The sequence below is a fragment of the Ilyonectria robusta genome (genome assembly GCF_021365365.1).
Source record: "Ilyonectria robusta strain PMI_751 chromosome Unknown BGZ61scaffold_48, whole genome shotgun sequence".
Classification (NCBI taxonomy): Eukaryota; Fungi; Ascomycota; class Sordariomycetes; order Hypocreales; family Nectriaceae; genus Ilyonectria; species Ilyonectria robusta.
This window is the reverse complement of record NW_025764482.1, coordinates 170,568-184,768: the sequence shown is the minus strand read 5'-3', so window position 1 is coordinate 184,768 and position 14,201 is coordinate 170,568. Positions and strand designations below refer to the sequence as shown.

Genomic DNA, 14,201 nt, shown 5'->3' with positions numbered 1-14,201 from the left:
GATTATTTTACCTTGCATGTGCTTAGTCATTCATCTAAATCACTGTTCGCGCGGCGTAAATCTCTTCTACCTAACCACGCAGCACCAGTTGACGATCCTTCCTCCCCTCGCTGGCCCAATTCGATTCCGTACGCACACTTTCTCACGCAATACGGCTTGGTACACATCATCATGGCGCCCCGAGGCAACCGCAACCGCCCCAAGACCAAGGAGACCCCTGCTGCTGCTGATACGGCTGCGATCGACGCCCTACGCGAGGATATGGGCGAGCGCGCATTCAACCTGCTGCCCAAGAAGGTCCTTGACGTTGAGACCTATACTTTCGCGTACAAGACCGATAAGCCCGATACAAATCCGGAGGCCACCATCTGGGCTCTGATGAACGCTTTGAAGGGCAGCACCACCAAGGGCCAGGAAGCTGTTGACTCTACCAAGGTATGTCCTTTATCTTAGGCCTGTACTAGCCTGGTTGATCACGTACTAACCCGTATTAGACCCCACGCCTGCTGGAGATCCGCAGCAAGAAGGACAAGAAGAAGCTCCAGGAGACCCCGTACGTGATGAACTTCAGCAGCGGCCAGAATTGCGACGCTATGCTGCGTCATCTGTACGGCGACGAACGGGAGGGTACGGACCGTTGCTACAAGTGTACGAAGAACAACGGGGCCCTCAAGGGATGCATTGTCGCTGAGGGGACCCCGGCCTGCGCTAATTGCGACTGGAACCGATCTGGCGCCGCCTGCTCCTTCACGAGTAAGTACGCTGCAATACGTTCTCATTTTCTATACTGATTGGCCACAAGAGCGTGGTACCAAGCGCAAGGTTAGCGACGACGACGACGACGACGATTCCGACAGTGATGATACGGACCCGTTCGAAGACCTTGACCTCAAGACCTGCCAGAAGCTTGTGCAGATCTTCAAGGCAGCTACCAACCGCAAGAAGCACAAGAAAGGCACCTCTTCGAAGTCGGCTTAAGGTATTTGACCCAATACGTAAATGTACGAGCCTCTACTAACTCTTTTTTTTTTTTTACCCGTAGTCCGCCTAGTCACTTCGCTCTGAGTTGAATTTTTTTTTTTTTTGATTTACGAGGAAACGCAGAATACATTCGCGTATATTAGCGCACGAGGACGTACGGTGAACTATGATACCCTTTTCTTAGCTAGAGTCTGAAATCAAGTTTTCTTTGATCATGCTTTGTGTTTCACTTATGACATTTTGTTCAAAATCTTGTGGGTCTGACCAAGTGAGGCTAAACATATTATGCATGAGGCAATTTGGCGCCATACGATCACAAACGTAACAAACCCCCTTTTTCAAAATTAAATCGCGCAATCTCAACTCAGACTTCCTCTCTTTCCCTACGCCTACACTTGACTACGTACGGCAACATACGGTTCAAGATGCCTAGGGGTCGCCCTTCAATTGATATATCCCCATTTCGCCTTCAGATTCAACAATGGAAAAACGACGACGGTCTCACGCTCAAACAAATCGTACAGCGCCTTAATAACGAATTCCACATCGAAGTTCAACGTACGACCGTATATCGCAACCTGAAGATCTGGAATGCTTCCATGAGGCAGTATACCGAAGACTCTGAACAACTACGTGAGCGTATTAAAGACCTATTCTTTGATAAGGTCTTGAACGATCACTTTATGCTTCTGCAGCTTCACTCTGAGGGCTTTCTGATCTCAAAGACTGGCCTCTCACGGATACGGCGAGACCTAGGCCTTTGGCGGCGTCAAACCCCTGAGATGACTAGCGAGAGACTTCACGAATTGCGCCGTTTCTTTGAAGACGAGTCCGAATTACACACTAAGCTTGAGACCTACGGGCGCACACTACTCTACGTATATGTCCGTCGAAATCATCATATCTTGAGCCGCCGAGCCCTGTACTCATGCTTTCGCGACTTTTCCCCTACTTGTGTTACCGAACGGTGGAATACGATGCGATATCGCCGAACTGGATGGACTTCTCCAGGCCCCGACTTTATTTGGTCCCTTGATGCGTACGATAAATTGAAGGCCTGGGGCTTTGAGATCTATGCCAGGGCTCCTAATAGTGCAGACCATTTACACTATTAGTGCAGACTACAATCCAAGATCAATAATCAATCCACGACGGGCGTTCGTGGATTGACGACTAGGATGATGCGCCCCTTGAAACGAGCCTTGTTGATCCGGATCGCACCAGTGAATTGATCAGAAATATCCAAAACAAAGTGGTTGGCACAGCAACAATCATGGGTACCCTGGTTTTGTAACACCATGCCAACAACCTAGCGTACTTAGCGTCCACACCGGGCGTCCGTATTCCCTGCCCTGATCTGCAGTCTGCACTAATAGTCTAAATGGTCTGCACTATTAGGAGCCCTGATCTATGCCTCCATTGACGCTTACTCACGGTTTATTACGTGGTTCTACGTGGGCATATCCTCTAGTACGTCACGAAGCGTTGTTGCACAGTATCTCGATGTTCTCTCGCAGCGGAAAACCATGCCAAATATCATCCGTTCCGACCGCGGCCAAGAGACAATCCTTATGGCTGGAGCACATTATTACCTTTCGAAGACCCGCGTACGCGCACGGGAAGGTATCCCACAAGATGTGCGCTTTCGAGACTGCTGGATCTATGGCAAAAGCACGCATAACGAAAAGATTGAGAGCTGGTGGCTTCGATTGAGTAGGGGTAGGGCTAAATTCTGGCGGGTATGTAGTATTATCACTCCGTTCGACCCTATGCTAACCTGAATCTAGGAGTATTTTGGTGAAATTACCGCACTTGGCCATTTCTCGAACGACTCCCTACCCGACCGTATTGCAATGCTCTATCTCTTCATGCCGATCCTGCGGGCTGAGTTTGCCGACTTCGTACTTACGTGGAATTCGCACTACATTCGCAAACAACGCAATAGGCCGCATGTGGTTCCTGGGCAGCCATGGACCCTCTACTTTCAGCCTACCGCACGGCAGGTTGAGAGCTTTGCAGAGGTTATCCCTCAAGATCGATTACAAACGCTCCAAGATATCTTCGACGGGGACCGTATTGATCTTGATGCCTACTTGCCAGAAGATACAATAGCTATCTGTGATCGCATTCTTAGAGGCCAGGAAGATCTGCCAAGAGATCCGCCACAGCAACCTAAGCTTTCAGCGTATCTATTCCTACGAGATCGTTTACGGCAGTACATTAGGAGTAAGCAGCAGCCAGAGCTGGCATTATTGGAGACGCCTACGGGTGGCCTAGACCGCGTACGTGATCATTTGGCCACTCACGATATCGATACTGCTTCGCTTTTGGAACGCATTGAGGAGGAAGAGATTGACTGGGGTGAGGGAGACCAACTATACGACTAGATGCATAACCAATTGTAGCAATTGAACTGAAACTAATCCCTATTCTTATTCTTTCCCCTACCAATCCGGACAGGAAGCCTCTTCTGAGGTGAGAGAGCCTGGGCCTCCGAGTGTTCATCGATATCACTCGCGAATGGATCGTCAAGGACGGCCTCAAAAGTAGCCGAATCCGCGTCATCTTCACCCGAAAGCTCAACCTGAATTTCAGCCTGAATATCATCCTTGCCCTCCAACTCCAAGGGGGTCTCAGCTTCCTCTTTTACCGGTATACGAGATAGCTTTCGTGGCTTTGATTCCTTCTTAATTGGGGATACGCGCTCTGACTTTACCGTACGTGAGGCTTTGCGTTTGCTAGAGCTCCTCGCCGAGGCTTCTGACTCTAGATCAGAGGGTATGCGATCAATCGCTCGCTTGTGACCACGTACGGCTCTTGACGGCATTGGTGACTCAATATCAGGCCGAGGCTTTACATTGAAGTACCAAAAGGTCAAATGGACCGTATCGCGCTTTGGGGCAAGCGAGATATTGCCCACACGAAAGAGGTCCGCAAACGAGGTCGTTTCGTACGCGGCATCAGAGAACTCAACGGGTCCAAAGGTAGCAGTTTGAGTCACTACGGAATGAACGACCTTCCATTCCTTAACTGCAAGCCTCTTGTCACACTGCTTGACAATGAACTCTATCATTGCGGCATGAGAAGGGAACTTTGCCCCGAGAACGATCTCAACATTTCCTGTACGCTTTCCAACGAGGTTTGCCGTCTTGTCGTATACTGGGGTTTCAACACCGTCAAGGACATTGTCATAATACCCATCGCACGACCAAAACGAAGCGTGCAATTCGATGACAATCTTAGCCGTATGGCTTGTAGCTGCGATGCTCCTTGACCGGCTTTCAATAGCTAGGTTCGTAGCGTTCTGATAGGTATCAGGTCTCGGTCGGGATCGTTGGGAAGGAATCGTCATCGCATTGCCTCGTTGGACTGTTGATTGGGAAGTAGGTGAATCGACTGTGAGGTCGATAGAAATAGGGGTAATAGGGCCAAATGATGATGAAGCCGTAGGGAGCCGTTGAGCGCAATGCGGGCAATAAAGGGCCCCAGGGAACTTCGTACGTATATCCACATGACGGCTGCGGTCTTTGGGACAATACTCTGTCGAAGTGGATGAAGGTGTATCCATTGTGTAAGAGAAGGATGATGAATGAACTTCGTTCCCAAATGGCCGCGTTTGTGGCCGAACGTAATATTTGCCTCAAGCAACCCTAACTAAATTAGGGTCACGCAATGGGCTCTCCCTGTTGAGGGATATTTTATCTTTACAGTGATATGCGTCCCCTATATGTGATTAAACAGAAGGATAATGGCACATTGGGGTTGCCCTAGTAAGAAAAAAATGAAAAGTTGAATTTTGGAACTCTGCCCCTTGTGGCCTTCCGTACCTGCTCGTATTCTCAGAATAGCTCACCATGTTCCACCACCAGCCCTACGGGCGCGAGTCGCTTTTTGACACGTGTGCTCAGCCAATTCCAAGCCGGCGATTACTCAACTCGGCTTAAGTTTTGTTGCTCAGCCCAAACCGTGACTTCTTCACATCACCCACATTCCCAAATCAATATTCTCATGGGATGGGACACGGAGAATGGATATCTGCGACGTGTGTATCGATCAATTACTTCGTTATCGAGTCTTTAATTGCGACCGGAAATTTTGGAGTAAGATGCCGTGCGGTTGGAGTGCTTATAGCTCCGTGGGCCCGGAATTCAAGACAACAATCCACTGTGGATCGCAGTGTCACTGATGGAAGGCAACTTTTTGTTTGGTGTCGAATGGATAGATCTGATACAGAAACATATAATGCACATTCCTGGACTTGGAATTCCGATCACGGAACAATTACAGTGGCTGCTGTCACCGACAAAAATGGTCATGTTCGCCTGTCCGAAGACTGAGAGTGTGTTGGCGCTAATCACAACAATCATCCACCACGTCAGGATTGGTCCTCTTTGGGTTAATAGAGGGTGCATTTCGTAGAACCGAAGTAAACAGAAAATAATTCTACGCTTTGGATCTCGTTGACGCTGGAAGCGCACACTCCGTTGGGTTACTCAAAAGGTCGGTGATAGGAAGGGAGCAGCTGGAGCTTTTAAGTAAGTTGATAAATAGCAACTTAGCACCTCAGGGTGATGGTCAATTTTTGCATTTTCCTGAGATTTTACGAACGGTGTTCATTCAAGATCCCAGAGCTGCTAGAAGCCGTCATCTGTGAGCACTGGTGGACTCGTACATGAGCTGCACAAGAGAGCGATGGCAGTAAGTTGGTTGTACAGCTCATATGCGTTTTCTGAACATCCAAAGAATGTATGCTCTGGATTATTTGACAACACGGAGAGTGGGCTGGCCATCCACTTCGATAATCTGTGCACAATTGTCAGCCTCACGTTCACTCCTACAAGTGGTATGCAGAAGAGTGCACAGGGAACAGGGTCAGTATTCAATCCAACTAGACATCCAAACACTTGACTGTTAGTATCGCAAGGCTTGCTCCCTTATGTTGGATGGATGATCTTAATCGCCCAACTGCTCTATTAAACAATAAATATCCAGTCCCCCAATACCATTTCTCATTTCCAAACATGACGTGAATTCTACTGCGTGATAAGCCCAAACCCCGAGGAATGACGACACACTGGATCATAATAGTTTGACCTTGCGGAAGTTCGGATTTGAAAGTGGGCCCTCAACTTCTGCCGTCTCTCCCGTTAATTAACAATCAGACTCCATTCCGAAGCCACAACTGATTCTAATTGGTCTAGACTGTTTATAAGGCTTATCGGTCATTCTCGCCGAGGCACCCCCGCTCAGCCCCAGCCCCGTCGTCGCGCATAACACGAGCGTCGGCTGGGCGGTGATGGTTGGCTTAAAAACCGTGTCATCGCCTAAATTTCCATTCCCCACGATCTTGGATCCCACTCAACTTCGACCCGCCGAGACTGTTGACGCGATGGATGCTGCAACACCGCGATTCTGGGGTGCCCAGACCTCTTACTTGAAGTAATGCATATCCTGCTTTCCTTAGAAGGCGTAGACGCTAATTACTGGGACGTTACAGCTTTTGCGAACAGGTACTGTCAACCAATAGTCACACTGCTTACCAACCAGAAGACAGCCTAACATGTCATCTCGTCGAATATAGGACTATGTCGTCACCAAGTACATTGCTGAATTCATCAACACCTTAAGCAGTTTGGTTTATGGTCTGTCTATTGCAACAGCAACTGTTTTACAACTGGAATTAACCCCAACTAGTCGTATATGGCTTCTATGGCTTGTTCAACGGCCGCCAAAATTCCCCAACCGGTCCCCGCTTGGTCTCATACTGCGGCTTGATCGGGGTAGGTGTTTGTTCAGGCGCATACCATATGACGTTGAAATACCACACTCAAATGTGTATGTTCTCGCATGCACCTTGCTTTTCGATTCTTCTAACTTTGAAAATCCGTAGCGGATGAGCTGTCTATGCATCTCCTGACCACGCCACTTGTCTATCGCGTCCTTACCTTCAACACCAGTCCGCAGCGGACCAAGTTGGTGGGAGTCATCACTCTGACGCTTTTTACTATTACCATGGTCGCCCACATGGTAATGGATGAGTTTATCCTTCATGCAGTAATGTTTGGATTGTCGGTTGTTATCATCACCGTCCGGATAACACAACTTATTCCTCAACGATTTTCGGACCCCGTAGTTCGGAAAACTTTGCAAACCACAGCAAGAATGGGTTGCTGTAAGTCCCAATTTTGATCGCTGCAAACCATGACTAATTTTGCCGACAGTGAGTTTTCTCTTTGGCTACACTCTTTGGTTAATTGATGAGTTCGCATGCCGCATGTTGACTGACGTGAGGCACCTGGTCGGTTTGCCCATCGCGTTCCTATTCGAACTACATGGATGGTACGCTCGCCCCACGTTCTATCTTCTTAGTTAACGTCCAACTAATATGGAATAGGTGGCATGTCTTTACTGCCCTTGGTGGCTACATTGGTGTCGCAGTCGTTGATCTGATAACGTCAGGCGAGGTTGATCAAGATCCAATCAGTCTTTTCGCTTGGCCAGTCCCTTTCGCAGTAGGGCTCGTATCGGAATCCTCAACACCAAAGAAGCAAGCATAAATCAATTAGAGTTGCTTCTTAATTAGAATATTAAAAGGGCGCTTTAACCTCCCAGTCCTGCTGAAGCTTGGAACTACCTGTCCAAACTATCGCTCATGTTGAAGACCGCCTTAGCCTAGACCGGCAGAAAGTCAAGTGTGCTGCAATGAACACGAACATTGATTCTCGGGGGGTTCCCCGCTCTTTTTGTGAACCTAATTACACAGCGCATGCACTTGGGTAAGAGGAAAGGGTAAATTTCCGACAAGCCGTCAGGCCCGCTTGGATCTCACATCATTGTCCTTTCTGGAAAGATTTCCTCATCCTGTGACTACCAGTAGGCTCATTCCAAGGCCCTGAACTCCCACTTAAGTCGTTTGACATGCCCATGGGGTATATTTTCCACTCCACCGTTCGAGGCCGGGTCTCGAACAAATCTGACCCGCCAACGAAGCTGCAGCAAATGGTTGGGCAACATGGGACCATTCAAGAATACTTCACTCTTGCAACAAGAGTTTTATCCTCTTAAAAGCAAAAGATCTGGTCTGTCATCTTCGAAGATGCTCCGGGTTGTTCGAAGCCCAGATTGCTTAGTGACGCTTTCGCCGCGTTTACCAGACCTGGTGGACCGCACAGCATGATTTTGGAATCCATGCTAGGGGCGGGGAACATTTCTGCCATCATGTCCTGCGTTACATATCCAACACCATATGCCCAATCACTCGGCGCATTCTCGAGGAGATAGTATATCTTGAGGTTCTGCGGGTAGCGACGAGAAAATGTCTCAAGTTCTGCTCGTAGAAGAATGTCTTCTTCTGATCGGTTGGCGTAGATGAGACTAACTTGAGTGAGGTCGCGGTCATCTTCGCAGATAGCGCGGATGATCTGGTACATGGGAGTGATACCAGTACCACCAGCCAACATGCCTATTTGCTTGCAGAGACCACGTTGATATCGCATTGCGCCTTTGGGACCTCGGAACAGCACATCATCACCAACTTGGAGGTTGGCGAGGTACTGCCCGGTCAATTTTCCATCCGGATAGCACTTGATGATTAAATCCAAGGTGCCAACATCAGAGTTGTTGGAAATGGGCGTGTATGACCGACTAACGACCTTGCCATCAATTTCCGCCTTGATGGCCAGATGCTGGCCAATTGGTAGCCCTAGAACCGTCGTTGGAGTGGGCAAGGTGAAAACGAATCGGTATACTCCGGGGGCAACGAGTTCCTTGCTAGCAAGCGGCAAGGCGTGATAGGTCGAAGCATCAAGCCAACCTCGAGTAATCAGAGGGTTGGCCTTAATGGCTCTGGGCAACTTCTTATGAGGAGCGTAGCTCATGAAGCCACCCTCCTCAAAGAGAAGGAGTCTTGAGAGTCTGCTAACCACCACGGTGCTGGATATGGTGAATAGGGCAGAGGCTAGGAGGAAACCTTCAAAGAACCCTACACGCGAGTGGCCCGATTTCAGCGACGGAATGTTGAAACGAGGTAGCCCAATCAATGTCTTGGGATTAACGAATCTGGAGGCTCCATATAGAGCCGCTGTGCCAACAGACATGGCTGCCACGGCGGTAGTGACGCTGGAAGTGAGGCTTCGGTCTGAGCCGTTCGACTTGGGCGACATGTTTCGGGCTTGGAGAGTGACTGGCTTTTGGGACGTTGCTTTTGGAGCGCCACTATACTTTCCAACACGATACTCTGCCATTATTTCAAACGCGTCTTCAGAGTGGCCAGCGTTGTCAAATTCCACTGTCGCATCTTTGCCCGCAACATCGATCAGGATATCGGCGCCACCGGGATGATCATCGACGTACTTGGCGACATCGTAGACTATTTCAAAGATTAGGTGCGCTCATGTGGATGTTGGGAATTTGTTAAAATACCTTGTCCTTGGATGATCATCCAGCAGTCATCGCGCGTTTTATGGGCTGCCACTTCCTTTTCGGTGAATGCTTGTACGGATGGTGAAGTCATCTTCAGCAACGATCTGAGTCAGACAGGTTTGGCAGAAATTCGGAGGATATTGTCAAGGGAGATCACCGAAAAAGATCAAGACACGCAATATATCGGCTTTTCGAGTGCGGACCGGCATGTTTTGTCGACTAGGGTGAGTTCTATTCGTAATACCTCTAGCTGTGGCCATCAACATGATTGCCAATTTGATCTGTGCCGAGGTTCAAGGTCCTTCCTCGGCGGAAAATGCGCAAGGAGCGGGTCAATCAGTTTCGAAAATTTCATGTCGATCTCATAATTCATCATTTCGCATCTAATTACTTGCAGTGGCTATCGGGTTTGGTCAATGCGAGATTTCGGGAGTCGCGAAATGTGACGTAGCGGTTTCGCCGCTGGCTTTGAGCCGAGGCACATAAGATTTAGGCCCATTTATGCTCCTTGCTTCATCGTATCTTAGTGGCCCGGAAGCTCTCTTTCTTTCTTCTAGAGCCCCATAGTGGGGATCTCTCATCTCTTGACCCGCTTGTGAATATCAACACACAGTCCCCTTTCTTTTCCAAGCGCCGACAGCCCTGCGCCGCACGTATTTCTTCCGTCTAATGCCGGCACTAAGGCTCGCAGCCCTGTTTGTTTCTATATCAAGAGATTGTTACTGGTCCAAAAAGCGCTCTGTCTCGCGACACGAACTGGCCGACGAAGGACTTACGCGGTATTAGCAATGGCTCCACCATTTCTCACTTATCTATCTTCAATCTTCAATGTGCAGCTGGTTAAAGCCAGGGTGACCCTTTTCATCATTAGTCACCAGGCCATCCTTGTTGTGCCTCGGTCCATCTTGCAGTGTCCACACCGCGATCATCCCAGGCTTGTTACATATTCACCAGTGCGGAACCTGCTCAGAATTTAAGACGAAGAGTGTTGAGACTGTAATCTTTTCCCCGTGTGGCATACCCTGTGTCAAACGAATCCCTTCCATCATGGCTATCAAACGATTTCACCTTCTGGGCGAAGACCCTTCAACAGCCCAAGATATTGAACTGCCTTCATCATTAGATTACCAAAGCTTGCAGCATCTGGTAGCCTCTCACTTTGCCATAGTTGATCCAAATGGTATTAAAACTCACAAATCCTTTGCGAGAATCGCACTGACGCAATAACCAGGCATCGGTTTCGTCACTCAATCCGAGGCCTTGATGACTGTCACAGACGTCGTCGCAGTTGAGGATGACGTTGCCATTACCGTTGACGGCAAGGCTGTCCATGAAGTCCCCGGCCCCAAAGGCCTTCCTTTCATTGGAAATTACTTTGAGGTGTACCCAGACCATCTTGGTAACCACCAGCGGCTCTTCGAGAAGTACGGGCCTATTTTCAAAACCACCAACATGGGTAGCACGGTATACCACACAAATGACCCTGCTTTGGCCAGTATCGTGTTTGGCGAGACCGACTTTTTCTCCAAGCGAATCATTGAAGGGCATCCCCTGTATCCCATCAAAAACCAAGAATCTGGCGTCTTTCTTGGTGACACCAACACGCCAGAATGGAAAGAAGTGCACAAGTTTTTACCGCCAGCGTTAGGCCCCAAGGCAGTGCGACACTACGCGCCAACAATGCAGCAAACAGTCGAGGATGCGTTCAAGGTCTTTGACGAACTTGATGAACGTGATGAAGCATGGAATGTATATCCGTACATGCTTAAACTCGGCTCTCAGGCTGTCGGGAAATTGGTGCTTGGCATGGACTTTCAACACTTCAGTTCTGTCGATTCGCGGCCTCACGAAATGGTGCTGAGGATTGCCCAGTCACTCGAATTGAACAAAAAGATCACTGCCATGGGCGGTTGGTATCGGAATTTGCCCTTTGGAGATCCTCAGCGCCTTCGCGAGGCACGAGCGCGCATCGAGACAATGATGGAGGAGTCCGTGGCGAATGCGTCCAAAGGCGTTGAAGACCTGGACCTGCAAAACGCTGCTCTCCAAGCGGAAAACATGGTCGACTATGTGCTACGCGCCAGCGACAGCAAAGGCAACAAGCTTCCTCGTCACCGCATCATGGAGCCACTTGTGGTTGCTACCGGCGCGGGCTTCACAACAACAAGCTCGCTGCTGTCATGGCTTATCTACGGACTCGTCGTGTACCCGGGCATGCAAGAACGCATTCTGCAAGAATTGATCGACAACGGATTTGAACAAGACACGCAAATCACTTCCGACTTGACCAACAAGCTGACGTTTCTCGATAAATACATCAAGGAGACACAGCGTCGACATAACCCATCTTACCAACCTGCACGAACGGCGGCGGTAGACATGATCCTACCAGGAGGTTATAAAATTCCCCAAGACGCCATTGTCATACCCGCCCTACACCACATTCACAACAACACTAGGATCTGGGACAATCCCACGCTTTTCGATCCAGACCGCTGGGATACGGAGCGTGTCAAGAACCGGCCGAACGCATCGTACATTCCCTTCGCCACTGGACCTCGCATGTGTGTTGGGTTCAATTTTGCTTTGCAAGAGGTCAAGGTCTTTTTACCCAAGCTTGTGTATCGATACAAATTCAGCCTCGCCCAGGACGGCCCGGTTGACTACGATCCTATGTTCCAGTTGATTCGGCCGAACAATCTGTACGTAAGAGCTGAGAGGAGGCTCAAATGGCCACCAAGGAGTGAATAGATTCTTGACATAGCACGCTTTCTTTTACTAGTCATCATTTCGTCCTGGTTGGAGGCAAGCAAATGTGAAATGAATCAAGACCCTTCAACACGATAAACATGTTTTCACTCCCAAAAGTTCGGTCCCAATAACCCTCTACTTCTACTCACATTCTCTACCCCAAAAGCCATGAAGCCCACGTGCAACATCACATCGCTCAAGCCGCGGCACTGCTTCCCCGGATTTTTCATGCCCCTGTCATCTCCATCTAGGTTCCCCTCTCCACTTAACCCCATTCAGAGGTCAGCATTCAATTGGACCTAGCCGTGCTATATTATCCACGCTATATAGTCGATTATGGGGTGTTTATGTCCGAAATACTTTCACGAGGGCCGCCTTGTTGTCATTTTGCATTAGGATCCTACCCTCACTCCGGCTGCACAACCATATGCAGTATAATTGCGGAGGCAATTGTTGGTCTTACTCTTTTGGACGCATGCGGATGGACTCAATGAATAATTTTGAGATTATGGCCGAATGATGGAATTCATGTGAATATGATGAAAGATGACTACCTATATAAAGAACGATTGAATCCCATGGAACGAGTCTCATTCCCCAACCCCAATCTCAACCGAACCCAAACATCTCCAGTCACACACTACCAGCAAGCCCAGCATGATTGTCACTAAGCTCTTTACTCTTTCTCTTCTGACCTCGACCGCTCTTGCGTCGGGTGCTACCATCATCGCGGCCATGGGCGTCATTTCTGATACCACTACGGCCCTCGACAACGCCGTTACAGCTTGGGACGGAAGTCTTGACGGAACGACTGCTATTGTCGTCCTTTCAGACCAGCTTCTTTCCGACACTGGAGATGGCACTTCCGTCGCCGAGGCCTCGGACGAGCTTAGCCTCACTGAGGCTATCAATGTTGCAACTGCGACGAACTCCCTCGGCGCTGTTGTTGAAGCCGCTCTCGACACCATCGTTGATGCAAAGTCCAAGTTCGACGCCTTGGGTGTGAGCTCTGTGATCTTGCAGACTCTTCAGTCACAGAAGGCTGCTACAGAGACATTTTCCGATGCCGTTATTGCGAAAGTGCCCGCAATTTTGCAGGCCACTGCCGAAAGCCTGGTTCAGCCTATTCTTGATGCTTTTGATGACGCAATTGCGGCATATTCGTCCTGATCAAACGGTCAGCATGGTTCACACGATAGCGGATAGTTGTTTTGGGAGTGCAGGACTTGAGGTGAACAGAGGCTAGCTAGACAATTGCAACAGTCGAGACTTTAGTCAACATTGAATCATTAACAAGCCAGCATTTTTGAGACACTTAGGAGGCCGAATTTGACCCATTTTCCAAAGTGAGGAAAATTGTTACTCTCTGTTTACTCTGACGTGTGTTAATTATGTAAATATTTTATCAACCTACACAACTAGCTTGTTATGGCACACACTACGCGGGGAAAGCAGGGATGGTCAGAAGATGTGCCAGATGCAGATATGCTAAATGCAGTTCAGGTCAGCCACATCAGGGCACGAGAAAAGCGTGGTCATGATGGTCAATTAGCGTCGGAGCAAATCCTGATTCACCCAAGGAGGAAGACTCAGAGCTAATCTGTGGCGGGAGATCTAGCTATCCATTTTGATAGGAATTGCGGGGATTTCATGATCGACTCGCCATTGTGCACGGCAACTATTAAAACTAAGCAACCGATTTTCCTCTTCTCCAGGAGATATGAAGTGTTGCGATCTAACCGGTCAAACTGACTATTCGTTGAGATTTTAAGTAATGAAAGTTGGGAGGTCCCACTTCGTTTGCTGTGTCTACTATCCCCACGCGTGTTGTATTGTTCAACGCCGTGCGACCCCTTTCGATAGGACAAAGGGCGTCTAAATAAATATCCCCGCGCGTAGATTGACCCGATGAGTAGCTGAAACTCCGTACTGACAATGTTGGTCAAACTCAGGAAGCAAGTAAGCAAACTCCGCTGTAAGTTTTGGTGTAAGTCTTCAGGCACAATAAGTCGAACCCCATACCGGGCTTTAAAGAGACAGTGATGTGT

The 14,201-nt window shown here is 48.9% G+C and overlaps 6 protein-coding genes across 6 annotated transcripts; 4 read left to right on the top strand and 2 right to left on the bottom strand.

The window, feature by feature from the left end:
- The first annotated feature begins 1,346 nt into the window (after positions 1 to 1,346).
- Positions 1,347 to 3,404, top strand: BGZ61DRAFT_466214 (uncharacterized protein). The gene is made up of 3 exons (XM_046247658.1): positions 1,347 to 2,057; positions 2,394 to 2,720; positions 2,769 to 3,404. The coding sequence occupies exons 1-3, from the start codon at positions 1,407 to 1,409 to the stop codon at positions 3,366 to 3,368; spliced, it is 1,578 nt and encodes a 525-aa protein (XP_046095062.1). The 5' UTR covers positions 1,347 to 1,406; the 3' UTR covers positions 3,369 to 3,404.
- BGZ61DRAFT_594360 (uncharacterized protein) lies at positions 3,401 to 4,794 on the bottom strand (the record flags this gene model as incomplete). Its single annotated transcript, XM_046256847.1, has 1 exon — positions 3,401 to 4,794. The coding sequence occupies exon 1, from the start codon at positions 4,547 to 4,549 to the stop codon at positions 3,401 to 3,403; it is 1,149 nt and encodes a 382-aa protein (XP_046095061.1). The 5' UTR covers positions 4,550 to 4,794.
- Positions 4,795 to 6,327: 1,533 nt separating this feature from the next.
- On the top strand, positions 6,328 to 7,900 carry BGZ61DRAFT_466208 (ceramidase). Its single transcript, XM_046247657.1, has 7 exons — positions 6,328 to 6,420; positions 6,479 to 6,491; positions 6,563 to 6,623; positions 6,676 to 6,816; positions 6,872 to 7,153; positions 7,203 to 7,320; positions 7,376 to 7,900. Exons 1-7 carry the CDS (start codon positions 6,371 to 6,373, stop codon positions 7,536 to 7,538), a joined length of 828 nt encoding a protein of 275 aa, XP_046095060.1. The 5' UTR covers positions 6,328 to 6,370; the 3' UTR covers positions 7,539 to 7,900.
- Positions 7,901 to 8,042: 142 nt separating this feature from the next.
- On the bottom strand, positions 8,043 to 9,493 carry BGZ61DRAFT_371925 (uncharacterized protein; the record flags this gene model as incomplete). Its single annotated transcript, XM_046242143.1, has 2 exons — positions 8,043 to 9,349; positions 9,403 to 9,493. The coding sequence occupies 2 exons, from the start codon at positions 9,491 to 9,493 to the stop codon at positions 8,043 to 8,045; spliced, it is 1,398 nt and encodes a 465-aa protein (XP_046095059.1).
- A 956-nt stretch (positions 9,494 to 10,449) lies between these two features.
- On the top strand, positions 10,450 to 12,153 carry BGZ61DRAFT_371915 (cytochrome P450 monooxygenase; the record flags this gene model as incomplete). Its single annotated transcript, XM_046242141.1, has 2 exons — positions 10,450 to 10,582; positions 10,634 to 12,153. The coding sequence occupies 2 exons, from the start codon at positions 10,450 to 10,452 to the stop codon at positions 12,151 to 12,153; spliced, it is 1,653 nt and encodes a 550-aa protein (XP_046095058.1).
- Positions 12,154 to 12,810: 657 nt separating this feature from the next.
- BGZ61DRAFT_540807 (antigenic cell wall galactomannoprotein-like protein) lies at positions 12,811 to 13,323 on the top strand (the record flags this gene model as incomplete). The annotated part of the gene is made up of 1 exon (XM_046254962.1): positions 12,811 to 13,323. The coding sequence occupies one exon, from the start codon at positions 12,811 to 12,813 to the stop codon at positions 13,321 to 13,323; it is 513 nt and encodes a 170-aa protein (XP_046095057.1).
- Between the last annotated feature and the right edge of the window lie 878 nt (positions 13,324 to 14,201).

Coding starts and splice junctions, on each gene's coding strand:
- BGZ61DRAFT_466214 (XM_046247658.1), top strand. CDS start 1,407: ATGCCTAGGGGTCGCCCTTCAATTGATATATCCCCATTTCGCCTTCAG. Junction 2,058..2,393: donor CCTGGGGCTTTGAGATCTAT/GCCAGGGCTCCT, acceptor GCCCTGATCTAT/GCCTCCATTGACGCTTACTC. Junction 2,721..2,768: donor GTAGGGCTAAATTCTGGCGG/GTATGTAGTATT, acceptor ACCTGAATCTAG/GAGTATTTTGGTGAAATTAC.
- BGZ61DRAFT_466208 (XM_046247657.1), top strand. CDS start 6,371: ATGGATGCTGCAACACCGCGATTCTGGGGTGCCCAGACCTCTTACTTG. Junction 6,624..6,675: donor CTTAAGCAGTTTGGTTTATG/GTCTGTCTATTG, acceptor AACCCCAACTAG/TCGTATATGGCTTCTATGGC. Junction 7,154..7,202: donor CACAGCAAGAATGGGTTGCT/GTAAGTCCCAAT, acceptor TTTTGCCGACAG/TGAGTTTTCTCTTTGGCTAC.